At 56.3% G+C, this 26,656-nt stretch overlaps 1 protein-coding gene across 1 annotated transcript; it reads left to right on the top strand.

The window, feature by feature from the left end:
* The first annotated feature begins 984 nt into the window (after positions 1–984).
* On the top strand, positions 985–16,313 carry LOC145715032 (uncharacterized). The gene is made up of 3 exons (XM_081794618.1): positions 985–1,275; positions 1,390–2,189; positions 16,124–16,313. Exons 1-3 carry the CDS (start codon positions 985–987, stop codon positions 16,311–16,313), a joined length of 1,281 nt encoding a protein of 426 aa, XP_081650744.1.
* Positions 16,314–26,656: the final 10,343 nt, after the last annotated feature.

The following is a 26,656-nucleotide window of genomic DNA, read 5'->3' as shown; positions in this document are numbered from 1 at the left end:
CTGTGCACTGCCACACACGGGAGCAATGGGCAGCCCGTCATGAGAGGGGGGGTGTGTGCTTGCCAGTGTGTCACTTTCCAGGCAACGGGGACAAACGGCAAGAGCGGCGCGCATGATACGCAGCCTCCCCTAGTGTGGCGTCCTCTCCACGTCACACACCTCTGGTCACCGACCTTCCCTAGCCGGTGCACTGCTAGACTGCTGTCATGACATACATGTCTTCTGGGAGCAAGGATGGACGTAGAGAGTATGCAAAGGAGGCTGAGCAGATGGAAAACCGGGGTGCACAGACAGCAGGCGCACAGCTGACATGCGTCTCCCGGACAGCCAAGGTGATCCGCTGAGTGGATTTGTCGGACTAGGGGCACAATGAACAAAGGTGGCGGTGTAAATGGGCAAAGCGGGGAGGTCCCCCTTTACCCGTGTGTGTAGATAGCCGCGTGCCCAGCGCAGCGTGGAATGCAAAGGTCGCTTTCGCATGGCCAGAAGCCAAACAGGGCACCCAGAGCGCACAGAGGGCCGGCTGCAAGCCCCCCGGAGGAGTTGCACTGCACGGGGCCCAGAGCCTTCCTGCCTATGCAACAGACGCGCCCCAGTTTCCGGGTGACCTAGGGGCGGGACCGCCGAAGCCACGCACGCCACCGTCCCTATGATTGGTCCTGAAGGCAGTGAAGCGGCCTGGGCGTGGCTTGGAGCTCCCTCAGCCTCAAAGCCGCAGGCGCACACCTCTCCCCACAAAGGCCTCCGAGGCAGCATCGGCATAGCGATAGCCACCGCCGAGGCATCCTGGGTACAGCACCATGCGCATGCGCATGCGCATGCGCATGCGCCCCCTCGACCTTTGGGCTCTGGGAGGAAGGGGGAGCGAGTTGCCAGCCATTGCCCTCAGGGCTCCGCTCACTGGGTCTGGGGAGGGGGGCCGTGCTTTCACCTCCCGCTTCGTCGTCGGTAGGAGCCACAGTTGGTGTCTCGGGCCGGGGCCGCATGTTGCGCGACTCGTGTTTCCGAAACACTGGGGATGCCCGGAGGCCCCATGCCGCCTTCGACCGGGAACGGGGCGGTCGAGAGACGAGGGCCCGTGGGGACACTGGGTCTCCGGCAGGGCCGGAGGTGCCGCAGGCCGAAGGCTTGCAGGCCACAAGCGAACAGCCTGTGCAGGAAGGCCAGGCCCGACCCGAGAGGCAGGTGGGCGGCCCCAGCGAGATATCGGTGCCGCTGGTGCATGACATAGTGGCGGTGGAGGCGCTGTGGGGCCTGGCGGAGGAGGAGGTTGAGGTGGCGGCCGCGGAAGAGGACGCGCCTGGGGAAGAGGGGCATGAGCAGAGGAAGAAGGGGGAGGAGGACGAGGAGCAGGAGCCAGGGAAGGAGAAGGTCCATGTTCACGAGGAGGAGGACCTGAAGGGCGAGGGGGAGCAGCAGGACCAGAAGAGCAGAAGGAGGAGGAGGAGGAGGAAGAGGGGGAGAGGCAGCAGGAGTAAAAGATTAGAAGGAGGAGGAGCAGCAGAAGCCCAAGCAGAAGGAGGAAGAGCGGAAGGAGGAGGAGTTGGCGGAAATGAAAGGGGAGGAGCAGGAGCAGCAGGGTATACAAGCGGGCGCGGCGGCGGCGGCGGCGGCGGCGGCGGCGGCCACGGCGCCGGCCGCGGCGGTGGCGGTGGAGGCATTGGCGGCGGCAGTGGCAGGGGAAGGGGACCAGGAGGAGGAGCAGGAGGAGGAAGGGAAGGCGTGCGAGCCATTAAAGGGAGAGCAGAATTGCAAACGGAGGAGGAAGAGGAGCAGGAGAAGGAAGCGCTGGAGGAGCAGCAGCAGGGCGAGGAGGAGGTGGAGGGCAAGGAGGACAAGGAGGAGCGGGAGGAGGAGGAACAGAAGCCGAGTGAGCAGGAAGGCCGATGGGTGGAAGAAGCCCAGGAGCTGCAGGTGAAGCAGGATAAGAAGGAGCAGGTAGAGTCAGGCCTCCGTCCTTGCCCTTCCCCACTGGAGGCTCTGGAGGCTCTGGAGGCCCTTCAGATAGAGCTACAGCCGGTGAATAAACAAGCCAGCCGGGAGCACGCTCGACTCAAACTCAGGATGTGGCAGAGGCGGCAGCGACATCTGCAGCAGAGAGGTGCCCTTATCCAGGGCATCCGTGGTTTCTGGGCCAAGGCGGTATCCTTCCTGCTGCTGGTGGAGGGTCCAGAGGGGGCTGGGCTTGCGCAAGAGGAAGGAAAGGGAGGTGTCATTTAGAGGAACCCAGGACAGGGACTGGAGCTACGCCACGCTCCAGTGGCCGGGAACGTGCAAACGTGATCCCATCCGGTGGTCCTGGCTCTGCAATGAGTGTGGGAGGAGGGCAGTGCCGGGGTGGGGGAGGCATGTGTGCTTTACGTCGCACCTGGCACGGAAACAGCGCTGGGAGAGTGGGGAGTGGCGGTGGAGGTCCAGGCCAGGTCGGGGAAATGACCGAGGGCTTCTTCCCACACAAAGCCGCGTGGGGGCACGTTTCTGGGTCCCGCTAAGCATCTTGCTGCGGGGAAGGCGATGTGAATGCCCACTGGTCGGCGCGAGACCGGATGTGTGCTGTCTGGCTGTGTGGAAGTAAGCGTCCTCAGTGTCCTCACGAGCACACAAAGCTAGGCGTGGTTGCGGGCGTCTGGGCATGCACAGCCTCCTGTGCGTGTCTAGCAGAGCCCTGCGCGATCCTGAGACCCCGTGGGCCTGGACGCAGCCTGCGGGGAGGGCTTGAGACCCTGGGGGAGGACGCCAGTCCCGGGGGGAGGACGCCTGGATGCTGTCCACACTGGTTCTCTGGTTCGAGCTCTCTCACGCCCAGCACCTGAAGGCTCTTTGACCTGCGGCAGTTTGTGAACCACCCTCAGATGTCAGCCCTGATTAGTAAGCCCGATGAAAGCATGCTTCGCCACATGACCAATTTGAAGGTCGGCCTGGGAGTGGGAGGTGGTGTGGGTGGCTGGCTGTGTGGGGAGGGGAGGTGGTGGGGAGAAGTGATGTGTTCCTTCCTCAGGGGAGGGCGGGTCTCCTGGAACAAGATTTCACATTTCTGCCCCACTGTACCACGGCAGGTGGAGGAACACAAGTTTCCCAGGGAATGCCGGAAGATCCTGCTGTTTTTTGGCAAGAACTCCTACTTCCAGAATGAAGTCGTTACGAAGGAGTATGTCCTAGGCCTTGATGGTAAGTGTCCACTGACTGCATGGGCGGCAGTGGGTGGAGGGTTGAATGTGATAAGTTCTCTGGCGCCTTCTCACATACGCGTCTTCCTGCAGGGTATAGGGCGTCTCATTCCAGTCCCATCCAGTGGTACCCAAGGTACAGACAGGAGGCCTACAGACGCAGGCATGACAACAGCAGCCTCAACTTCTTCAACTGGTTCTCTGACCACAGCTTTGCCGGCTCTAGCAGGATTGCTGAGGTGGGGCCCTGTAACAAGGAAGGGAGGTGATTTTCATGGGTTCCCCCACTGCGTGGGATAGCTACCTGAGGCCTGGCCTGTCTCCCCTACCAGATAATCATAGAGGATCTTTGGCCCAACCCCCTGCCGTATTTCAAGATGAAGGAGGCCCCAGGAGAGAGAACTGAGAGGGAAAGAGGTGAGCAGCCAAGGGTGTGGGCACGGAAATGTGTGTCGTGGGGTCCAGGGCACAATTCTCTTCTGCATGGAGGCACCGAGACTCACAGCGGCACAGGAGGTGACCCCAGGTCAAAAGGGCATCAGCCTGAGACAGGGAGTCTTAAGAAGTAACGTGTCCCAGAGGCTTTGCCCCTTTGGGGAGCCTGAAGGTGGGAAGGGGGCTAGACAAAAAGAATGAGCAAAGCGGGACAACCAAAGCTGGCTCATCAGATAGCACGGTGACAACTGTCATTCCCGGACCATGAACCCCACCCTCAGGCCTCCTACCACCATCCCACATGTTGTCTGGCTTCTGGATCCCCTTGTCAGCTTTGGCACAGCTTATCACACCCTCCCATCCTACTTTCCGTTTGGAAACATTCAAGCAACCTTACTCAGGGCCAAGATAAGACTCTCACCTGTCCTGTGTGTGTGTGTGTGTGTGTGTGTGTGTGTGTGTGTGTGTGTGTGTGTCTGTCTGTCTGTCTGTCTGTGTGTACCCATATATCCCAGGGATATGCACGATCTTGAGAAGAGTATGAAGGAGCGTCGCACTTCATCGACCCCAGTGGAAACCCTTCCGATGCTCACCGATGGTCCACAAGATTCTCCTGGCCATGAAATAAGGACAAGGGTGGTGGTGACACGTGGCGCAGGGCGGGGGTCCAATACATTGGAAGAAATATAGAATGGGAGATAAACAGCATGAAGTGTTTGTGTGTGTCTTCCTCTCAGGTTCGCTCTGGGGCGTGTCCATGTATACATGCGGCTGTCCAGAGGTGTAAGTGTTCTGTGCCTGCACATTGGAGTTCCAAGGAAGGGCGGGACGTAGGACATTGTCCGTAGGGATGGGTCACACATTGGGATTGCATGTGAGGTCAGTAAGATTGAAGCAATGGGGACTTGGGTGAGGGAGGCCAGGGCACAAACCTGAGAGAAAGGCCAGTGCCCAGGTTCATAGCTTTCCTGTGAAAATGAGGAAATTCAAGGAAACGGAGAGGCCAGCACAGGCCAGGGATGTCCAATATTCAGGGTTTGGGCATGTCCATGATGGTGCCCCCAGAATCCCGCATGGGGACACCCTCAGTCATGTTGACTGAACCGCCACACAGGGAGGAATTCCCAGGGTTGATTACCCTCTGGTTTTCAGACGTCTACCAATGCAGACTGTCTTGTGGACAAGGTCAGGATCTCAGGACCAGCCACACATATTTGAGGGATTGTGAGCAGGTTGTAAGATTGGTGTCCAGGGGAAGGAACCGAGGGACCAGAGGCAGAGTGGGTGGGTAAGACCGAAGAAGTTCTGCTTCAGGCAGAGTTGACAGGGACAACATACACACTGCAGAGAAAACAGCCCACTACAGTCTCACGCAACTCCAAAATCACAGCCAACTTTTCTGGTTCCACTTCCTGAAGCTGAGCCTCCCAAACACCGCTTCACTTGTGTGAACTTTGCTGTTTCTGAAAAGACCTCTGGTTACGAATGGGTGGCCCAGATTGCAAGCCAACAGAGGGGAGGGTCGCGGGGAGGTGGGGCTCTTCAAGGGCACGAACACGCCAGCCTCTCCCGTGTGCCCTCTGCCCTCTCATCATCAGCCGTGATGAGTCGGGTGATGCTCTTCCTCTGTGTCCACAGGCTTAAGCCGTGTGTCCAACACGCCATGTGAGACTTGTGAGAAGACTCCCAAGTGCAAACACCAGCAGGCGCTCAGGGAGGTCGCCTCGTCCCAGGCAGCCTGTGTTCCTTTGCCTGAGTGCCAGGACAAAGGCTGCCTCAGCCACATAGGGAACGATGGACTTGTGAGGCCTTAGCATTCTGTGCAGAGGTCCCCGGCAGGCCTGGGGCTTAGAAAGGACTGGGACGAGCCTCACCTGCGAAGACGTGAGTGCTGGGATACTCCTTACACAGCAGATGGCTGCTTGCCAGAGATGTCTGTGCTAGGGATGGGGCAAAAGCTCCACCGTGCGAGCAGTGCAGTAGACAGAGTTCAGCCTTGTCCATCGCAGGCTCTTCTGTATCCCCATGTACCACGGCCCCCAGCACAGCGTGCCTGAGACTGACCTCCCGACACTAATATTCCTGTCTCCCAAGCTGCCCAAGCTCCCCAGGATCCCCACTGCACAGCTCTGCAGTACAAGAGCCTTCTCTGCAGTGGGTCTATTCCAGAGAAGGCGTGGGCAGTCCCAATGCATGGAGGCCTCTTGCCCCTATCATATGCAGACAACATGGTCAGCGGGGTGTCAGCACGCTGTGGAGTTGAGGATCTGTGCGACCAAGCCTTACCTCTTCCAGGGCAGAGGCTGTCGCACTCTCTAGAAGGGAAGGCAGGCCTTTCTCTCGCTGCTGTCTGCACGCTGGCTGGAGAGGCACGTCTTCTCAGCTGCTTGATGGGTAAATGTCAGGGTACCCTGGAAAAGCTCCCAGTGCTGACCCGAGTCTTTGGGTGTGAACATCCAAAGAAAGTATGGCCAGTGATTGTGCAGTGGGAATACGGCCTCAGTGGTCATGAGGCTGGGCCCTTTGGGGCATCTTTCTGCACAAGCAGGCCGTTACTTGATAGGTCTTGCCGAGCAGGAACACTTTACGGGACAGGTGAACACAGGGTCCCCCACATGTTAATATCTCCAGCCAATACCTCCTTAGGGGCCAGGGTGACGTTTGCGCCCGGCCTGTCCCAAAGACAAGGTACGGACAAAGTGTGGGTGTGGAATACACTCACGGCACCCAGAGCCAAACCCTCAAGTGTGGACACTTGAGGTCCGTGGGCAGAGGCCTCGGTGCTCTGTGTCCGAGGGATTACAGCCCTCATGCTGCACACCCGGCATCCCCGGGTGTCCTCCCGTATCCGCAGCTCTCCCCGGGGAGCCCTAGGGTCCAGGAGCTGCTAAACCCCCTGCACAACTGTATCTGCTGCCCAGCGGCCTCTTCCACCCCAACATCAGCGTGTGTGGGCTCCAGAGTGCTGTCCCTCGAGAGAGGACACCCTCAGCAATTCAGGAGCCTTCTGACTTCCATGTCTCTGAACCACGCGTGTCTCATTGGCCTGTCGGGATCGTCCCGTTGTTCTCTGTTCACAGGAAATGTCTCGCATTGCCTGTGCTCCTCTGTCTCCCTGAGTGAGCCCTGGCGTGTTTGTGTCTTTTCCTGGCTTTGCCTGTGCCGACACCTCTCTGGTGATGCCTCCTTGCCTGGCCTAAGTGGGCACAGCTGTACCCGTGTAACCGCCTTCGTCTCTGCACACCTGTGTGTTGGGTCAGCTGTGGCTCTGGTGGCCTGTCTTGTCTTTGGTGTATGCTTCTGCGCTTGAGTGTGCTTCCCTCTGCATTCAAACCCTTTCTTCCACTGACAGATCCAATTGCTGTCCTGCTGTCAGGTGGAGGGGCTTCTGCGTGTTCTGTTCTATGTTCCAGGAGCCAGAAATCCTTCCGTGCCTGTAGGACCTTCATCAGAGGATTGGCCATGCACTCACTGCCAGCCAGTTAATGTCCCCAAATGCAGCTGGCTTGCTGTGAGCATTCCGTCACACCTCTATTTTCTGTCCTTCTGTTTTCAAACCCTTTGCGCCCGAGGGGCTCAAACGTCACTGGCCTGCACGTTGCAGATGCAGGCGTAAATTGTGAAAAGCGGACCGGCAACGTTTTCCCACTTACTCTTTTGCCACGTGGCATGTTCCTGGCTGGGAGAGACTTCCCCCTGCCAGTGTGTGTCTCGTTTCCGTGTGCCTCCTGTGTGTTCTGGTCCCTAATTTGTCCATTACGTCCTACCTGGGAGTCTGATTCATGTCTGCAGGAACGAGGCTGACACCTTTGACTGCTGGGTTCTGAGCTCAGCTTAGTCCACCAGGACTAGTGCGTGCCTGAGGGACACAACGGGCAGTGACGGATGTGCCCGTATCCTTCACGTGCAAGCGCTCCGTCCAGCCACCTTCGCCGGGACATTTCTCAGCGACCCCTCTTTGTTTGTGGTGAGAGCACTTGCCTCTGAGAAATCTGACGAGGCGGTGAAGCATTGCTTACGGCTGCCCTGTGCAAGTTAGATCTCCAGAACTCATGCACATGGCATGACTGCATCTTCACACCCGAGCCCCGACACCTCCTCATCGCACCCTCCCCTGATTAGCACCACTCTACTCTCTGGTGGACTGCATGCCTTTAACTCCTTTAGTCTCCTCAGGAATCCATCAGGCAGGGCTCACCACCACTGTGCTTCTGTCAGGGGCTGGCTTCTTTCAGTGAGCCCAGTGCTTTCTGCACTGATGCTCAATGCACCCGCAGAAGGGTGAGCCACACTAAGCCCGGCGGCAAACCCTTTGGCCCTACATTTCCCACATGTGTGCCTGGTGGCAGAGGTGCACAAGGAGCCCGCCTGCATGCGTCTCCCAGGTCCTCCACAGGGTACAAAGTACCGCCTCAGGAGGCTGATCCGCATCACCTGGGCATAGCTCTGCTTGCACGTGTTAGCCTTTCGTATCATACAGGCAGCCCAGACTTAGAAATCCTGCTACCTGCTTACAACTATCCAGCCCTCGTGCTTCTGCAGACGCTCTGTGTCTGTACAGACATTTGAGTCACGGTCTCGTGACCTTCCAATACAGCTTGATGGTCTGTCCTTAGCTTACAGCCTGGGATGCGGTTCTCACTCATTGTCCTCCCCTCGGGTGCGAGTTTCCTCCATCACTGTGGTGGAAGGTAACCTTTATCACCATACGTTGGCTTGAAATTACTGGGCGGATCACCTGTCTGCGTCCGGGGATCCGAAGGAGACCTTGGCTCTTTTGCTCACGGTCCACCCTTTCTCTGTGATGAGTCGCTTTGGATGAGAAGCTTGCCAGAGGCGAGGGGGCCTCAGAGTTGAGCACATTTCCTGGGCATCTGTGAGAACTTCGTTGGTTCCACTCGGAAAGCATTGACATTCATGGATGTGCAGCCTCTGCTTTTGCTTGAATTTGCCGAGCTTTGGGACGTGATTTCTTCCCGCACGTGCTGTGCCTAAATCTCTGCTGTGTCTTTCCGGCAGTCCCGTTTCCTGTCTCCTGCTGGTAAGTGCAGGGCTTCCAGCAGCCCTGTGGGGAACGGGTCCTTGTTTTCTTCCCTGCGGTGCCCTCTTCCTCACCCCGAATGACCTCATTGCAGCTTCCTTCTCGTTCAGCGATCGTTTCAGACTGCCCTTAAGGTCCAGGTGGGAGCGGTGCCTTTTGTGCTGAGGGCTGACCACTGTAGAGCATTCGTCTCTGTGCAAATTGCACAGGTGAATTTCACCAGGTGAAAGTGCACACTGCAGTTGCCCTGTCTTCAGAGTCAGCCCACCTGTCTCCGCCTCGGCTGCCCCTGCTCTCCTTCCTCCTACCCTCTCCTTACCTCCCCCTCCCTTGTCTTCTTCCTGTCCCTCCCTCCCACTTTCCTTCCAGCTCTCTTTGTCTTCGTCTCCCTCCTCTCCATCACTAATGCCTCCCCCTGTCTCCGCCTGTCTTCCTTGTAATAGGTGCCCCTCTGTCTCTTCTTGTCTTGCTCCTCCTCCCCGTCTCTCCCACCAATCTCCCCGGACTCTCCCTCTCCAGGCCGGTCTTCCCCTCCACTCGTCCTTCCTTCATCTGCTCTGCTTGCACGTGTCTCTCTCTCTCCCTCTATAGCTCTGTCTCTCTGTGTGTCTCTTTTTCGCTGTCTCTCTCAGTGGACCTTCTGTGTCTGGGTGCATGCTTCTTCAGAATTCTTGTTGGTGCCTGGGAAATGGGAAGGGAACTCGTCTGCTTTCGCGTGTACTAGTGAAAGCAGGCACAGGGCTTTCTCAGAGACAGACACAGACAAGTCTGCAATTCTCGGTGAAGGGCCCCTACGTGCCCTGCGTGGTTGGAGTCGTCCTCCTTTTAGTGGAAGGTTAGATTTCAGGACCGGAGCAAGCTGCTAAATCCTACTACTACCCCATCTCCCTGGCGCTCTGTACGGAGATCAGTAGGGCACCAGTGGCAGATGGTGCTCTGGGGGTTGTTCTTTGCTCTGAATTGCAGTGCAGTGAGGTCTACTGAGCTGTTTTCTTGCAAGGACATGGCGGTGGGGTGGGTCTAGGGTGGGTGTCACTGGTTCTGGGTGGGCACCCACCTTACCGCCGCCCTCAGCCTGACGGCCAAGGAGGAGATACCGTGCGGACGGCCATGTGGCCCCGGTAGGCGTGACACTAAGGACTTCTCCAGGCTTTGCCCCAGCTTCATGAAGAAGGGGCAAGGGACGGAGCAGGGAGTGGCTCACGGCGTGGACGATCCTGTGCTGAACGCTCTGGTGCCCGTAGTGAGGCCTCTGGGGAAAGGGTGTACAAGCGACCACACACTGCGCGATACCGGGGACCTCGCAAGTGAAGCCTGGAAGGTGACAGCGCTGAAGAGGACATGCGGCAAACGGGGGCCACGCTGGCACCTTGGCACTCGCTCCAGAGCCTGGACCGGCCATTGGCGCGCGCTTGCTGGCGGCCAGCACCCTGTCTTGCTGTCTTGCAACTGATTGCTCCCCGAACCTGGCCAGCTGGCCTGACCTGCCCTGGAACCACTTCGCCCCCAGGCCGCATGCGCACACTCTTCACTGCCTCTGTCTCGGCCCCTCCTCCACAGCAGCCACAGCCAATGCGGAGTCCTCAAATCCCAGAGCCTGTGCGCCTGCGCTCAACTTTGGCGGGCTGCGGCGGGAGGCTTCAGGGAGCTAACGGTCTTGCGGCCAAGGCTCCCCCCACCTGCTAACGTTTCCTGTCCTTGTCCTGAGGCTGCCCTAGCTACACTGGGGCCGGGGCCGAGCGTCATGGCCAGCGTGTCGCGGTCCGGACAAAGCGGAGATTCCCGCCGACCCTGGGCCCTGATCGTCCCGGATGCGAAAGGTGGAGAGTCCCGGCCCCGCGGGAATGCAGGGGCGCTGGAGGGCGTGGGCTGGCCGCAGTCCCCAGGTTCAGGGGCGGCAAGCGCCCATCCTGTGCAGGAAGCCCAGGCCGGGTGTGAGATACAGGTGGCAAGCCCAGCGGAGGAATTGGTGCTGATATTGGATGACGGAATGGTGGCGGCTGAGGTGGTGATCGGGGAGGAGGAAGAGGACGGCGAGGCGACCAAGGATGAGGTGGCTGGAGAGGAGAATTCTGAGGAAGCCAAGCCAGAAGCAGAGGACATGCACGAGGAGGAGGAGGTGGAAGTTGAGAGACAGCAGCAGGAGGAGTTTCAGGAGCAAGAGGAGAAGCGCGAGGCAGATGCAGAGGCGGAGGAGGGGCCCCAGCTCTCCCAGCCGCTGCAGCAGCAAGAGCCAGCGCTGCGTCCTGCCTCAGCCCAGGACCCGCTGGCAGCACTGGAGCGTCTTCAGCTGGAGATCAGCGCTGGGAATGCCCAGGATTCCAGGGCCTTATGGCGGCTGAAGCGCAGGATTCTTCGGAGGCAGATTTCTTACCTGGATCACAGAAGGGCCATCATCAAGCACATCCCTGGCTTCTGGGCCCAGGCGGTATCCTTCCTTGTGCTGGTGGGTGATGGCGGGGGCTGTTGTGCAGGAGGGCTGGGCACTGAGAGCAGGGTGCCTCAGGGCGATGGCCCCCAGAGAGGAGAGCTGGGGAATGGTCCCTGGCCCTGGGTTGGTGTGGTCTGGGATCCAGTGTAAGGCCTTGGACAGGGGCGGTTGTTGGGGATGGGGGGACTTGGTGACTGGGTCTGTTTCCTCTAGGTCTCCGCCAACGTTGGCCTGCAGGCTGGTCTCAAATATTACTTGCAGACACGAGCCATGTGTCCCCATGCTACCAGAGCTAGGGTAGCACAAAGCAGCCTTCACTCAGAGCAGATAAGGCAAGGAAATATTTCGCTGCAAAATGGGAGAGTTACGCAGGCCGCACACCCACCTTCACATTCACAGGCTGTGCACGTTTCCTAGCAGTTCCTTCAAAAGAGAGCATTTCAGACACACACTCGTGACCTTTAGTGGAACCACGCCACGCCCCTTTGCCAGACAGTAGGACGACTGAGACCCACTCCGAATGGGGTACAAGCTGCCTCCTCAGACCCTGACACACACACACACACACACACACACACACACACACACACACACACACAGAGGATTCTCTCCTGGTATCTCCACCCCTGCTTCCCTCTCTGTCCTCAGGCTCCGGCTCGGTCCCACCCATGTCTTTCTCTCCGGACTGGCCGTGTCACTGTGTCTAATCCTTTTCCCTCCTCGGCCCTCCTCGTCCGTGCTTCTCGATCTCTTTCTCCCTCCCACACCCTCTGCTTGCAGCGTAAGTGTGCAGTCGGGTTCCTGTAAGCCATGTTATTCCATCTGGACTCAGGAGGCTGGTGACAACATAGGTCTTCACGGGAATATGCCAAGAAACCCAGCCGTGAGGAGGGGTCAGAGCACATGCCGACATCACAAGCTATGATGGGCTGCTGGCAGCCCACACAGGTCAGATATAGGAAGGAACTGTGAGGCGTGCAGGCAGTGGAGTCTCTCCCTGCTGTGTGCAGACAGCGTGGGAGGTACAGGAAGCCAACGGACTGCCCAGTGTCGATGGGGTCTGATGCATCTGCAGAGGCTGAGGAGTGTGGGGACTAGTGTTTCCTGGTCTTTCTGCACATGCCGTGATCTAGTCCCTTGCTCTTAGCCTGGGAGGGTTGGAGGGGGGCTGTGTCTGTTTCCACAGCATCTGAAGGCACAGCTCCTTGACACAGCACAGATTCTGAATCACCCCCAGTTGTCGGCCATGATCGGTGCCCAGGACAAAGACGTGCTCGGCTACGTGGTCGACTTGGAGGTGAGACCGGGGAGGCTGTGGCTGGGGGCCGTCCCGTCGGGGGTGGGATTTGGGCAGGAGAGGGTGAGGCAAAGGTGCTCACCCTCACAGCCAGGCAAGTAGCTCAGGACCCCGAGGGAGGACACTTGCCCCCTCCTGTCCCATTGCTCACGGCAGGTGGAAGAAGTGGGCCATCCCAAGTACCGCTGCAGAGTGATGTTTTTCTTTGGGGCCAACCCGTACTTCCGGAACCCAGTGATCATTAAGGAGTATCAGCTGAGCTTTGCTGGTAGGGTGTGGGTCCCATGATGGTGCGGGGCAGGGGGATGAGGAGCATGAATCAGGGGCAGGAGGGAGGGGGAGGGGGAGGGGCAGGTGGGTGGGGAGGAGGCCATCAGCTTGCTCCTCAAATCCTCTCTTCCTGCAGGCTACAGGACATCGCGTTCCACTCCAGTCCAGTGGTTCTGGGATGATGAACGTGGAGCTCCCAGTCGCAGGCATGACCCCACCAGCCTTAACTTGTTCAACTGGCTGTGTGAGCACAGCTGCCCAGGGGCGAACAGGATTGCCGAGGTGGGGCCCCTGAGGCCTTCGTCAGCAGTGGGGATGTGGGTGGCCCCCGGCCAGAGAGGAGAGTGGGCTATGCCCAATGTGGCGCCGGCCTGTGTCCTCTTCCAGATCATCATCGAGGACCTGTGGCCCAATCCCCTGCAGTACTACCTGAGGGAGGAAGGGACCAGAAGACAGTGATCTGACGTGCTCACGTGTCGGTGAGAACCCCAGTATGCGGTGTGTTGACCTGCGTGTTGTATGGGCAAGGGAACGTGGGCCACACATTGGCTTGGAAATGGAAGGTCCGCCGACACAGGGACACAGGTAGCATGGGGAGAGGGTGGGAGGATGACAGGGGACCTGCAGAGACTCAGCTGCAAACACACAGAGGGTCGAAGCCTGCAAACCAGATGCAGTCGTGCTGTGGGCTGGGGCTTTGGAGAGCAACTCGGGAGGAGCAGTGCTTCACCACAAATGCTCCCCGTGGATGTCCGCCCTGTCCCGGGCTTCCCCCTGCTCCTTCAGTCTGGATTTGCCTGCCAGTCTTTGGGTCAGGAGCTGCCGTGTCCCCAGGCGCCACTGTGGTGAGAATCTCGCACTTCCTTCCATGTGCCCCACCACGCCATGTCCTCCCGCAACCCGACAGCCATTCTTAGAACTGGTCCAAGGCCATTGGGGGCTGGAAATGAATCCCTGGGTGAGAAAGCAAGGGGGATCGCAAAAGGGCGAGGCACAAGAGTGACACCATCTGGGATGTATTTGCAAATATCCCGTATCATTCTTGGTGTCTGTTGCGTGGGGGCGCGTGTGTGCGCGTGTACGCAAATGTGTCTGCGTGTGCCCACATGCGTCAGGTGCTCTGCATCTGTGTGGGCGTGAATCGTGCAGAGCTTCTATCTTTGCCCATGCAGAAACAATGGAGGACGCCACCAGTGCTGGAAGAGATGGGTGGATGAGTCTCCTGTCTTCTACGTGCCCCGGAGAGAATTGAGGAAGAGATAACGTGTGGCAGCCTTGAAGAGTTTCCACGATGTTTATGTGGACACATACAGGAAGCTAAAAACCCTTCTGTTTTTGGTGTGTGTGTGTGTGTGTGTGTGTGTGTGTGTGTGTGTATGGGGACCTGAGGAGGGACGATGAGGAAGGGACCTGAGTGTGACTGTCCTGCCGCTGCCCGGGTGATTCTGTGTGTGCGGGAGAGGTGCAGTACTGGGGTGGGGCCGGTGTTGCCATGTGCACAGAGGCCTGCCTTCTTGGGCAGGAAGAGCCTGGAAGGAGGAGGAGGAAGAGACAGACCTGTTATTTGGAGATTTATTGTATAGGCCAGAGCCGAAAGGCAGGGAAGGGGATTGCACAGTGGGACCAAATTGGTCCATTGGGTCCTGGTACAGTGTGGCCAGGACTCGGGGGGTTTCAGCCAGGACCCTTGATCCCAGAGGGGTGCTGTGTCCTTGGTGAGATAGAATCCAGTCAGCAAAGCCTCCAGTCAGGATCAGAGCGAAGACCACATGTCCCCGGACAACTCAGGAGCAGGCAGGCTTCTCATAGTCGATGCCAGTATACCTTGCTGCTGCCTCCCACACCCGGGGCTCCTTTGACCCCGAGCCCTGTCCTCAGACAGTGGCTCAGGATGGGAGATGTGTCAGGGGGAGGGGCAGGTGTGGGTTGTGGGCAGCAGCGAGGCTTATGAGTGGGAATTCATGGAGAGAGTACGCACGAGGGCAGAGATCCAGCGTGAGTTCGTGCGAGTGTGTGTGGGCGTCTGTGGCAAACTGGGCCTGAGATCCGTGGTGGTGCCGGCAGTGTGAGCGTGCATATGTTTGTGCGATTGCGTAGCGGTGTGTCTCTGTCTGTGCAGGAGTGGGTGGTTAGGCCACTGGAGAGACAAGGAGAGACACAGCGGTCTGTGTGAATGAGGTGCTTATGTGGGACGGTCAGGTGCCAGAATACAAGAGTGCAGTCCCTTCCCTACTGAGTCCTGATGGTAATCGCTGGGATGGGTGCAATCGTTGCTGTGCCAGGGGGCTCAAGTCAGGATGCAAAAGGGAGATTGGTGCAAGGTCAAGAGGGGGGCCGAGGGGAGGAAAGCCTGTGTCCAGTGGCCAGTGGACCACTTGTGAGTAAGTGTGCTTGTGTGTGTGTTAGTGTGTGTCTATGTGGGAGTGAGTGTGTGTGTGTGTGTGTGTGTGTGTGTGTGTGTGTGTGTTGAGTGGCTCTGGTGGGCCGACAGTAGCAAATACGTAGGGGCTACATGGTGTGCCCAGGCTTTGTGCACAGGGTAGCTAGGGAACCCAACCTGTCAGGCTACGTGGTGTGCAGAGGGCGTAGGTATTTCCCTGGAGGGAGCCGTCTAGCAAAAATCTCTGCTCTTGGCAGACGAGCCATGTTTTGTCACCAGTCAGCTCTTCCTTGGGGCTCTCCTCTCTGCTTCCTGTGCACCAGGCCCAGGGAAAGGGAGGAGCTGGGACCCTAGACCTCAGGTGACTTGAGTCCCCCAGGGGTGCCATAGCAGGGTGGTGTTGGTGATCCATGTGTGGATGGGCAGGTGAGCAGCCTGCCAGCTGCTCTCTGAGGGGACAGTTCCTTGCCAGCAACACCTCTCCCCGCAGCACAAGATCACCACTGTCGCTGCAGCTGGGCTGGGGACATGTCAAGGTGTGTCCCAGAACTGTGTTCCCCTTGCATGTAAGTGGTGCCAGAATGCGCCTCTCAGTCCCTGTGCGGGTGACCCTGATTAGCCTCAGGCTTAGTCGACTCCTGGCCTCATGTAAATGGGGAACTGGGTTCCTTTCTCAGTGTCTCAGCGGTTGCATGTCGACAGAGGATGCTGTGGACATTGTGGTCAGGATTCTGACCGGGCTCCCCCCGCCCTGCCCCAAACCACAGTGGGCAGCACATGGCCCACTGTGTGTGCGCTTTGGGGAGTCTAAAGCCGTACAGCCCCTCCAGTATTCTTCTCAGGTGGTGGAGGGTCAAAGGGGCCTAGGGAGGAACACTGGTCCCAGTCTGCTGCCGGCTGTGCCCACAGGTGTGTGTGCCCAGCTCCTTGACGCTGAAGCTGCAAGGCTTCTGCCCTGCCCCCAAAGCCCCATCCCTAGAATTTGCGTGTGGGCCAGATGGAAGTGAAGTCCCAGTGACCCTGCGGGATCACAGCGGGTGGTCTCGTCTGTGCCTGGCCACCCACCTACCTGCCTTCCCCGCAGCCCGTTGCCCCCATACAGGGCTTTCGGTAAACACGCGGCCACCGTCCAGCATGAGAGGAAAGGCTTGACGGTGTCCCAGTACCGCTGGTCATGTGTTGGCTGCTGCCAGCTGACAGCATGGAGACCCCATGGCCCAGTGGAGGATGTCCGACCTGTCCTACAAGGAACTGGGGACGACTGTACGGATGCATCAGGTCCCATGCAGTAACCTAGGCCTGACTTTATCCGCCTAGGGGGTGATCGAAGAGCCTTGGGGTCCCAGGCCTGGCATATGTGTCGGTGTGCTCCCTCCTGGATGGCGCTGCCGACACAAGGCTGGCTGGTCAGGGGTCGCGTGTGAGGCCCGTTGGGTCCCGGCCTCTAGGTCCGATACTGCCGTAGGTGTTGTTGAAAAGACAGAGCACGATATGACCATCCCTTGGGTGTCGCTGCACCGGGCATCCCGTCGCTGCTCCCAGGTTCCCACTACCGAGTCTCCCCGGGAGGCCTGGGAGGTTGCCAGGCTCCTTTTGCAGGGACACAAAGGCTTGTGAGAGCCCATCCGCAGGGTCCGGTGCTCATTGCGGATGACTTGGGGGCAGTGCGAGATCTATTGCTCCCGTCCTTAGAGGAGATTGTGGTAGTCTTAAGGGACAAAGATGTGCCTGGAGAATAGAAGGATGTCCAGAGGAAGCATTGGAGGAGGAAGAGGACGAGGAGGAGTAGGAGGATGAGGAGGAGTTGGAGGAAGAGGATTGGGAGGAGTTAGAGCTGGAAGAGAAGGGTGAATGATTGGGTGCAGGAGAGGGAACAAGTGGAGGAGGAGGATGTCCAGGATGAGGAGGAGCACGAGCCAAAGGAGCAGGAGCAGCTGGGGGAGGATGTTGAGGAGGACGAGAGCAGAGGGAAGAGGGTGGGGAGAAAAGATAGAGCCAGGGCTCCAGAGCATGAGTAGAAGTGTAGGAGCAGAAGGAGGAAGAGCCCGAGGAGGAAGAGGTGGAGGGAGAGGAGGAGCAGGAGGAGTTGGAGGAAGAGGATTGGGTGGGGTTAGAAGAAGAGGAGGAGGAGAAGGAGCAGTGAATGACTGGGTGCAGGAGAAGGACAAATGGAAGAGGATGATGTCCAGCACCAGGAAGAGGCGGATTACGGGCCAGAGGAGCAGGAGCAGCTGGAGGACGGAGTCGACTAGGACGAGAGCAGAGGGAAGAAGAGGTGAAAGGTCAGAGGTAGGGCAGGAAGGGCGGTAGCAGGAGAGGACCTGGAGAAGGAGGAAGAGTCCTAGGAGGAAGAGTTGGAGGAGGAGGAAGAGGTGAAGGACGAGGAGGATCAGATGGAGGAAGAGGACTGGGAGGAGTTACAGGAGGAGGAAGACGAGTGAATGATCGGGTGCAGGCGAGGGAAGAAGTGGAGGAGGAGGAAGTCCAGGACGAGCAAGAGGAGGAGCACGAGTCGAAGAGCAGTAGTAGCTGGGGAGGAAATTGAGGAGGACGTGAGCAGAGGGAAGAAGAGGAGGAGGAGGAAAGGTAGAGCCAGGGCTGGAAGAGCAGTAGCTGCAGAGGGGGAGCAGAAGGATGAAGAGGCCCGAGGCTAAGACTTCCAGTACTGTGTTGAATAACAGTGGAGGCGGTGGACATTCCTGTCTCGTTCGTGACTTGAGCTGAGAGCTTTTGCTCCTTGAGATGATATTCACGTTGGGTCGTTCATACATGGCTTTATGATCTCGATGTGTGCTCCTTCTATCCCTACTTTCTTGAGGGGTTTTACCAGGAAAGGATGCTGTATTTTGTCCATCACTCTGTCTGCATCGATTGAGAGGATCCTGTGGTTCTCGTCCTTTCTTTTATTGATGTGAGGAATCCCGTTAATTGTTTTGCAGATGTTGAACCAGCCCTGCGTCCCAGGTACAAATCCCACTGGGTCGTGGTGAATAACATTTTCATGTATTGTTGGATCCGAGGGTCTAATATCTTGTTGAGGAGTTTTGCATCCATGTGCATCAGGGAAATTGGCCTATAGTTCTCCTTTTCAGTGGGGTCTCTTTCCGGTTTTGGAATCAAGGTAACGCTGGCTTCATAGAAAGAGCTTGGAAGTTTTCCTTCCATTTCTATTGTGAGAACAGCTTCAAGAGAATAAGTGTTAACTCTTCCTTAAATGTTTGCTGGCACTCCCCTGGAAAGCCATCTGGCCCTGCAGTCTTCTTCCTTCGGCAGGTTTTGGATTACTAATTTGATTTCTTTACTGGTGATGGGTCTGTTCAAATTTTCCTTTTCTTCCTCTTTCAGCTTTGGTAGTGTATATGTTTCTAGGAATTTGTCCATTTCTTCCAGATTGCCCATTGTATTGGCAAATAATTGCTCCTAATATTCTCTTCTTATTGTTTGCCTTTCTGCTGTGTTGGTTGTGATGTCTCCTCTTTCATTCTTGCGTTTCTTTATTTGGGCCCTTTCCTTTTTCTTTTTCATCAAACTGATGACTGGCTTATCAATTTTGTTAATTCCTTCAAAGAAGCAGCTTCTGGGCTCATTGATCTGTTCTCCTATTTTGGTTTGTTTCTTTGTTTGTTTGTTTGTTTGAGGTTGTTTTTGTTTTTGTTTTGTTTGATTTTTGGTTTCAATAGCATTAATTTCCGTTAATCATTGTTATTTTCTGTCTCCTGAATGTTTTGGGTTTCGTATGGTGTTCTTTTTACAGCCTCTTAAGGCGTAAGGTGAGGTTGTGTCTCTGAGATCTTTCTTTCTTCTTTAGGAAGACCTGACTTGCTAGATAGGTCCTCTTATAACCGACCCTGGTGCGTCCCAGAGGTTTTGGGTTGTGGTGTTATCACTGACTTCCATATACATTTTCATTGACTTCCGTATACTTTTTATATTCTCTTTCAACCCTTGCTTAGCCCATTCAATCTTTAGTAGGATGTTCTTCAGTCTCCCAGTATTTGTTACCTTTCCAAATTGTTTCTTGTAGTTGATTTCGAGTCTCTTAGTGTTGTGGTCTGAAAATATGCACGGTGTGACCTCGATCTCTTTGAACTTCCTTAGGGATGACTGTTTTCCCCAGCATATGATCTATAGAGGAGAATATTCCATGAGCACCGGAGAAGAATGTGTATTCTGCTGCTTTATTATGAAATGTTCTGAACATATCTGTGAAGCCCATCTTGTCCAGTGTGTCATTCAAAGCCCCCGTTTGCTTGTTGATTTTTCCTTTACATGATCTGTCTATTGCAGTGAGTGAGTGCATAGAAGTCTCCTCCTATGATGGCATTACTAAGAATGAGGTTCCTTATGTTTGCGTTTAATTGGTTTGTATATTTGGTTGCTCTCAAATACGCCACATAAATGTATCCATTTGCTAGGTCTTCTTGGTGGATAGACCCCTGAATTATGACATCATGCCCTTGTGTATCACTTGACACAGTCTTAAATTAAAGTCTAGATTGTCTGATAGAAGTATGGCTACTTTGGCTTTGTTTTGTTGACGGGTAGCATGACAGATGATTCTCCATCCCCTTCTTTTCACTCTGAAGTTGTTTTCACATCTAAAGTGGGTCTCTGGTAAACAGCATATCGATGGAACTTGTTTTCTCATCCATTCTGTTCCCCTATGTTTTTTGATTGGAGCATTCAGTCCACTGACGTTTAAAGTAGTACTGAAAGACACGATTTTATGGCCATTATCTTGTTTGAAGAGTTGGAGGAAAACATATCTATATATCTTTATATCTATATCTACGTCTCCATCTCCATCTTTATGTGTATGTGTATGTGTATGTGTATGTATATGTATATGTATGTGTATGTATTGTATTAACTGTATCTATATATCAATATCTATATCGATATGTATATGTCTATATACATCTATATATATAATTCTATATCTATTTGTATATATAAATATAATTATAAAGATAGATAGATAGATAGATAGATAGATAGATAGATAGATAGATATCAATTTCCCTCTGAGTGTCCCCCCTTAAAATTGCGTGCAGGTGTGATTTAGCGGTCACAAACTCCTTTAAATTTTGTGTATCTGGGAACCTTTTTCCTCTGTTTCTATTTTGAGTGACAGCCTTGCTGGATAAAGAATTCTTCACTGTGGATGTTTCTAATTCAGCACTTTGAACGTATCCTACCACTCCTTTCAGGCCTGCCAAGTTTCTCTGGATAGGTCTGCTGCAAACCTGATCTGTCTTCTCTTGTAGTTTAGGGACTTGTTTCCCTTGCTGCCTTCATGATTCTCTTTGCCTGAGTACTTTGTGAGTTTGAATATGATATGCCTTGCTGAGGGTCAGTTTTTGTTGAATCTGATGGGGTCCTCGGTGCTTCCCGGATTTTGATGGTGTGTCTTTCCCCAGGTTAGCAACATTTCCCACTATGATTTGCTCACATAACCTTTCTACCCCTTTTTCTCTCTCTTCCTCTTCGGGACCCCTATGATTCTGATGTTGTTTTTCGTTCTGCATGAGTCACTGATTTCTCCAATTCTTCAATCGTGCTCTTTTCCTTAATCTCCCTCGATTTTGCTGCTTCCATAGTCTCCTTAAGTTGGTCCTCTGAATCGCTGATTCTCTGTTCTGTCTCATCCATCCTTGACACCGCTGCATCCATCCGTCATTGCAGCTCAGTTATATCATTTTTAATTTCATTCTGGCCAGTTTTTACTGCATTTTGTCTCTGCACAAAGGGACTCTAATCTACATTGGACTGCAGCTAGTATTCTCATAATCGTGCTTCTAAATGCTGCTTCAGACATCTTGCTTGTGTCTGTGTTGGTTGAATCCCTGGCTCTCGTTTTTTCAGGCTCTTTCTTTCTGGGTGAATTCCTTCCCTTTGTCATTTTGAATGGAGAAAAGGAACTCATGAGGTAGAAAATTCAATGAAATATTCAAATTATAAAATGTTAAAAGTAAAAACTTAAAAACACACATGTGAATAATGGAATGAATGATGCTAGATTCTAGGCATGTTTCACGTGGGTGTTGAAAGTGGTTTTGACACAGGAGAGAAAAAAACGTGGGAGTGGAGAAAAATTTAGAAAATACTAATAAAAAATATTAAAAAGGGAAATGTTGTGAGAATTTGAAAAATCAATACACTGAAGTAGACTAAAAGGAGAAGATGGGAGTAAAATAGAATCTGTGAATATAGACACAAAAGGAAAGAATAATGTAGAAGAGTATTAAAGAAAGTTAGTAAAATTTCCACCTGCCCAGTCTCCTTCGCCTCTCCGCGCACAAAAGCACCTCCCTTCCCATGCCTCCTCGCTCTCCAAGTTCACTTCTGCATGCCACGTACCTGCTGAATTCGGTGGTTCAGGATATGCAGATTGCTGTGCTAATCCTCCAGTCAGTTTCCTGGGTGGGTAGGATGGTTTAGTGTTGGTCGGGCTGTATCTCATGCACGCGAGACACTTAAGAAGCTTCCATGCTGTCTGCCATCCGGGCTCCTCCCCAAAGAGGTGAGATCTGTAGCACCAGTTCTCCGATATGAGACATCCCACAGGAAAGTTGCGGTCGGTGACAAAGCGGAAAAGGGCATGTACCAAACAGGGAGGTCACCCTGGAGGGGGAGGCAGAGAACCTGCTCCAGACCTGGGAGGGGAGGCAGGGGCTCAGATGCTGGAGCCACGCCCACTGCCCTCCAGCTGATTGTTCCTGAACAGCAGCCAACTGTCTGGGTCTGGCCTGGAGCGCCTTCACCCCAAGGACCCATGGTCAAAAAGTTCACTGCCTCTGCCTCTGCCTCTCCCCCACCTCCACCGCAGCCACAGCCACAGCCACAGCCACAGCCACAGCCACTTCAGTGTCCGAAGGGCCACGGGGCCGTGGGCGTGCTTCCCAAATGCTGGTGGGCTCCAGAAGGAGGCGGCAGGCATTTAAAAACCTTGGGCCTTGACACTCCACCTGCTGGGCCTAGTCTGGAGCCTCATGCCTCAAGTTCCCACTCCTTCTGCCCTATGGCCCTAGCCTGAGGATGGGCTAGGGCCCCAAAGCAAGGGAGTCCTGTTCCGGAAAACGCTGAGATTCCTGACAATACCGGGCCTCCATTCTGCTGGAAGAGGGCGTTCGAGAGTCCAGGAATCGTGGCAACACCCCTGTCTCAGTCCCAGACAATTTCACTCGTTCATACGCACTCACACGCACACGCACGGGCACGGGCACACACACACACTCCCCCTCTGTGGCTGTCTCTAGTGGTGACTTACTCTCCTTCTTCGGCCTCCTTCCATGTCCCTCTGGCCTCTGTCTGTCTCTGAGTCCCTGTGATCATTTTCTTGAGGGAACGCTTCCTCCCTCCCGCACCTCCATCGCTCTTTCTCTGTCTCTGTGCTGTCCTTGCACAGTATCAGTGCATCTGGGTTTCCGTGAGCTGTGCGTGTCCATAGGGACGTAGTAGGCTGCTGATGGCACAGGGCTGCAGGGGAACACACAAAGGAACGCACAAGTACCAGGGGTCAGAGCACATCCAGACCTCCTAAGCCGTGACTGCCTCCAGGCAGCCCACACAAGCTGGGTATACATGTGAACTGAGAAAGGTCAGTCCCTTGGCCCTTGCCCTGTAGGTTGCAGCCAGCTGGGAGGTACTGAAACCCAAGGGACTGCCCAGTGTTGAGAGGGTCTGAAGAAAGGGCAGGAGCCGAGGAGGCAGGGAACCTAGTCGTAGCTGGTGTTTCTCCACATGCCATGTTCCGGTGCCATTGGTACTGGAAGGTTGGTATCAGTTGTGGCTCTCTTTCCTTGGCATCTCAATGCAAGCTTCCGTGACCCAATGGAGGTCCTGAATCTGCCCTAGTTTTCAGCCAGGTTGGGCCCCAGGACAAATGCACGTGCTGTGTGAGGGGGGAAAGCAAGTGTGAGTCGTGAGGAGGAGCTAGCCTCGTGAGTGGGATGTGGCAGAGGGCATGAGTGAGTGCACAGGTCCACTAGAGTGTGTCTGTGAATGTATTGTGAATGGCGCCTGTGAGTACTTTTGCCTGAGACCTAGCGTTTGTGCTGGCAGCGTGCACGTGTCTGTGTCCACGTGCCGCGTGGCCGTGCATCTTTGTGCCCGAGTGAGTGTGTGTAGGCCGTTGGCAAGCGAAGGAAAGAGACTGGGGGCTTTCCTGACTTGGTGAGTAAGGGGGGGCTCCAGTGCCCAAGTGCAGCGAGTGCAATCCCTTCGCGCCTGGGATCGACACGGAGCTAGCTGATCACCTTTCATGACGGGAGGAAAGCCCGGACTTTGCCTGGGTCCGCTCGTCCTGTGTTGCCTTGGCCAGGGGCAAGTAGGGGTTGGGCCACCCATGGCGCAGTGGAGGAGGACCAAAGTTCCCTGCAAGGAAGTGGGCGTTAGTGGAGGGAGGCAGCAGAGAGCATGAGTAAGTCTGGCCCTGCTCCTGGAGCGGCCTAGGGGATCATCGCAAGGCCTTGTGGTCCCAGCCAGGGTATGTGTCTGGGTGAACATCCTCCTGGATGACCCTGCAGAGACAGGCCTGGCTGGTCTAGAGTCCCTTGCGAAGTTGGGGCCCGGCCCCTGGACCCCAATACTGTGGTAGGTGTTGTTCAAACTGAAAGGCATTGCCTGCTTGTCCCAGACAGTCCCTGCACCTGGGACCCAGATTTGTTCCCACGTTCCTGCCACGGGGTCTCCCGGCGATGCGTGGGAGTTTGACAGGCCCCATTTCTCTGGAGGGAGTGAGTTGCATAGGTCAGGTGCACCAGGGTCTGGGCCTGCTTTCCTGTCTTGCCCACCCGCTACGTCCTCTGCTGAGGGCAGCTTGAGGGCTCACCACTGGACCTGTTCCTCTCCCTTTCTGGGTAAGAGTTTGCCTCTCTGTCGGTCACACTGGCCACCCCCTCTCAGCCCCCTGCCACCTGTTCAGCCTCCCCCCATCCACCTGCGTTTCTATGCATTGCTGTCACCTGAAGCGGTGGTGTGCTGCCTCATATATCACAGCCACCCTGGAGCATTGCTGTACCCCGTTCGTATCCTGACATAGCCCAGCGAGTCTGGAGGAACCTCTTCTGTGTCACGGAAGCAACATGTTGGCCAGAGGGCCCGGCACACGAATTTGGAAATCCTAGAATCCCCCGCCTGCCTGGCAGCCTCCTGGTCCCATAAAGAGGTAGGGGAACACTGCATTCCACCAAAGGGAAAAGGCAATGCATGAGTGTGGTGCCTGGCCAGGCAATGCATCTCGAGCCTCCAATCCTGCAGTGGCTCTGTGTGGTGTGTGTGTGTGTAGCTTATGCTGTCTGACATAGACCGGCAGGGAGTCCACATCACCACTGCCCTGACAGGGAGGGAGACCACATCATCGCCCTCACTGCACACCGTCTGCAGCTTATTGCTTCCCCAAAGTGGTCATGTGGCTTCATGTAGACCCTGGGGCGTGTCCCTCACTTGGGTCCCAACACTGCATCCCCCAACCCCCCGATACCTCTCGGAGACCCTTGAAATCATGCTGCCTGTGGCACAGGGGGACAGTGTTTTGAGCCAGCGCCCACGCTCATGGCAGCCTGCCGCCTAAGTGAGTGGTAAAGGAAATGGGACCAGGATGAACAGACATACGGCCAACGAAGGCCTGGGGAGGGTCCCTGTGAGAAGATGGCCAAGCATTGTGGGAGGAAGGGGACCGCTGTCTGTGGGACAGACACAAGCTCCAGGAATCCCAGGGCCCACGGTCACGGGTCTTTCCTGTGCACTGCCACACACGGGAGCAATGGGCAGCCCGTCATGAGAGGGGGGGTGTGTGCTTGCCAGTGTGTCACTTTCCAGGCAACGGGGACAAACGGCAAGAGCGGCGCGCATGATACGCAGCCTCCCCTAGTGTGGCGTCCTCTCCACGTCACACACCTCTGGTCACCGACCTTCCCTAGCCGGTGCACTGCTAGACTGCTGTCATGACATACATGTCTTCTGGGAGCAAGGATGGACGTAGAGAGTATGCAAAGGAGGCTGAGCAGATGGAAAACCGGGGTGCACAGACAGCAGGCGCACAGCTGACATGCGTCTCCCGGACAGCCAAGGTGATCCGCTGAGTGGATTTGTCGGACTAGGGGCACAATGAACAAAGGTGGCGGTGTAAATGGGCAAAGCGGGGAGGTCCCCCTTTACCCGTGTGTGTAGATAGCCGCGTGCCCAGCGCAGCGTGGAATGCAAAGGTCGCTTTCGCATGGCCAGAAGCCAAACAGGGCACCCAGAGCGCACAGAGGGCCGGCTGCAAGCCCCCCGGAGGAGTTGCACTGCACGGGGCCCAGAGCCTTCCTGCCTATGCAACAGACGCGCCCCAGTTTCCGGGTGACCTAGGGGCGGGACCGCCGAAGCCACGCACGCCACCGTCCCTATGATTGGTCCTGAAGGCAGTGAAGCGGCCTGGGCGTGGCTTGGAGCTCCCTCAGCCTCAAAGCCGCAGGCGCACACCTCTCCCCACAAAGGCCTCCGAGGCAGCATCGGCATAGCGATAGCCACCGCCGAGGCATCCTGGGTACAGCACCATGCGCATGCGCATGCGCCCCCTCGACCTTTGGGCTCTGGGAGGAAGGGGAGCGAGTTGCCAGCCATTGCCCTCAGGGCTCCGCTCACTGGGTCTGGGGAGGGGGGCCGTGCTTTCACCTCCCGCTTCGTCGTCGGTAGGAGCCACAGTTGGTGTCTCGGGCCGGGGCCGCATGTTGCGCGACTCGTGTTTCCGAAACACTGGGGATGCCCGGAGGCCCCATGCCGCCTTCGACCGGGAACGGGGCGGTCGAGAGACGAGGGCCCGTGGGGACACTGGGTCTCCGGCAGGGCCGGAGGTGCCGCAGGCCGAAGGCTTGCAGGCCACAAGCGAACAGCCTGTGCAGGAAGGCCAGGCCCGACCCGAGAGGCAGGTGGGCGGCCCCAGCGAGATATCGGTGCCGCTGGTGCATGACATAGTGGCGGTGGAGGCGCGGTGGGGCCTGGCGGAGGAGGAGGTTGAGGTGGCGGCCGCGGAAGAGGACGCGCCTGGGGAAGAGGGGCATGAGCAGAGGAAGAAGGGGGAGGAGGACGAGGAGCAGGAGCCGGGGAAGGAGAAGGTCCAAGTTCACGAGGAGGAGGACCTGAAGGGCGAGGGGGAGCAGCAGGACCAGAAGAGCAGAAGGAGGAGGAGGAGGATGAAGAGGGGGAGAGGCAGCAGGAGTAAAAGATTAGAAGGAGGAGGAGCAGCAGAAGCCCAAGCAGAAGGAGGAAGAGCGGAAGGAGGAGGAGTTGGCGGAAATGAAAGGGGAGGAGCAGGAGCAGCAGGGTATACAAGCGGGCGCGGCGGCGGCGGCGGCCACGGCCACGGCGCCGGCCGCGGCGGTGGCGGTGGAGGCATTGGGGGCGGCAGTGGCAGGGGAAGGGGACCAGGAGGAGGAGCAGGAGGAGGAAGGGAAGGCGTGCGAGCCATTAAAGGGAGAGCAGAATTGCAAACCGAGGAGGAAGAGGAGCAGGAGAAGGAAGCGCTGGAGGAGCAGCAGCAGGGCGAGGAGGAGGTGGAGGGCAAGGAGGACAAGGAGGAGCGGGAGGAGGAGGAACAGAAGCCGAGTGAGCAGGAAGGCCGATGGGTGGAAGAAGCCCAGGAGCTGCAGGT

The sequence above is a fragment of the Panthera onca genome, chromosome Y (genome assembly GCF_046562875.1).
Source record: "Panthera onca isolate mPanOnc1 chromosome Y, mPanOnc1 haplotype 2, whole genome shotgun sequence".
Classification (NCBI taxonomy): Eukaryota; Metazoa; Chordata; class Mammalia; order Carnivora; family Felidae; genus Panthera; species Panthera onca.
The sequence above is the reverse complement of the archived record's forward strand: the minus strand, read 5'-3'. Positions and strand labels throughout refer to the sequence as shown.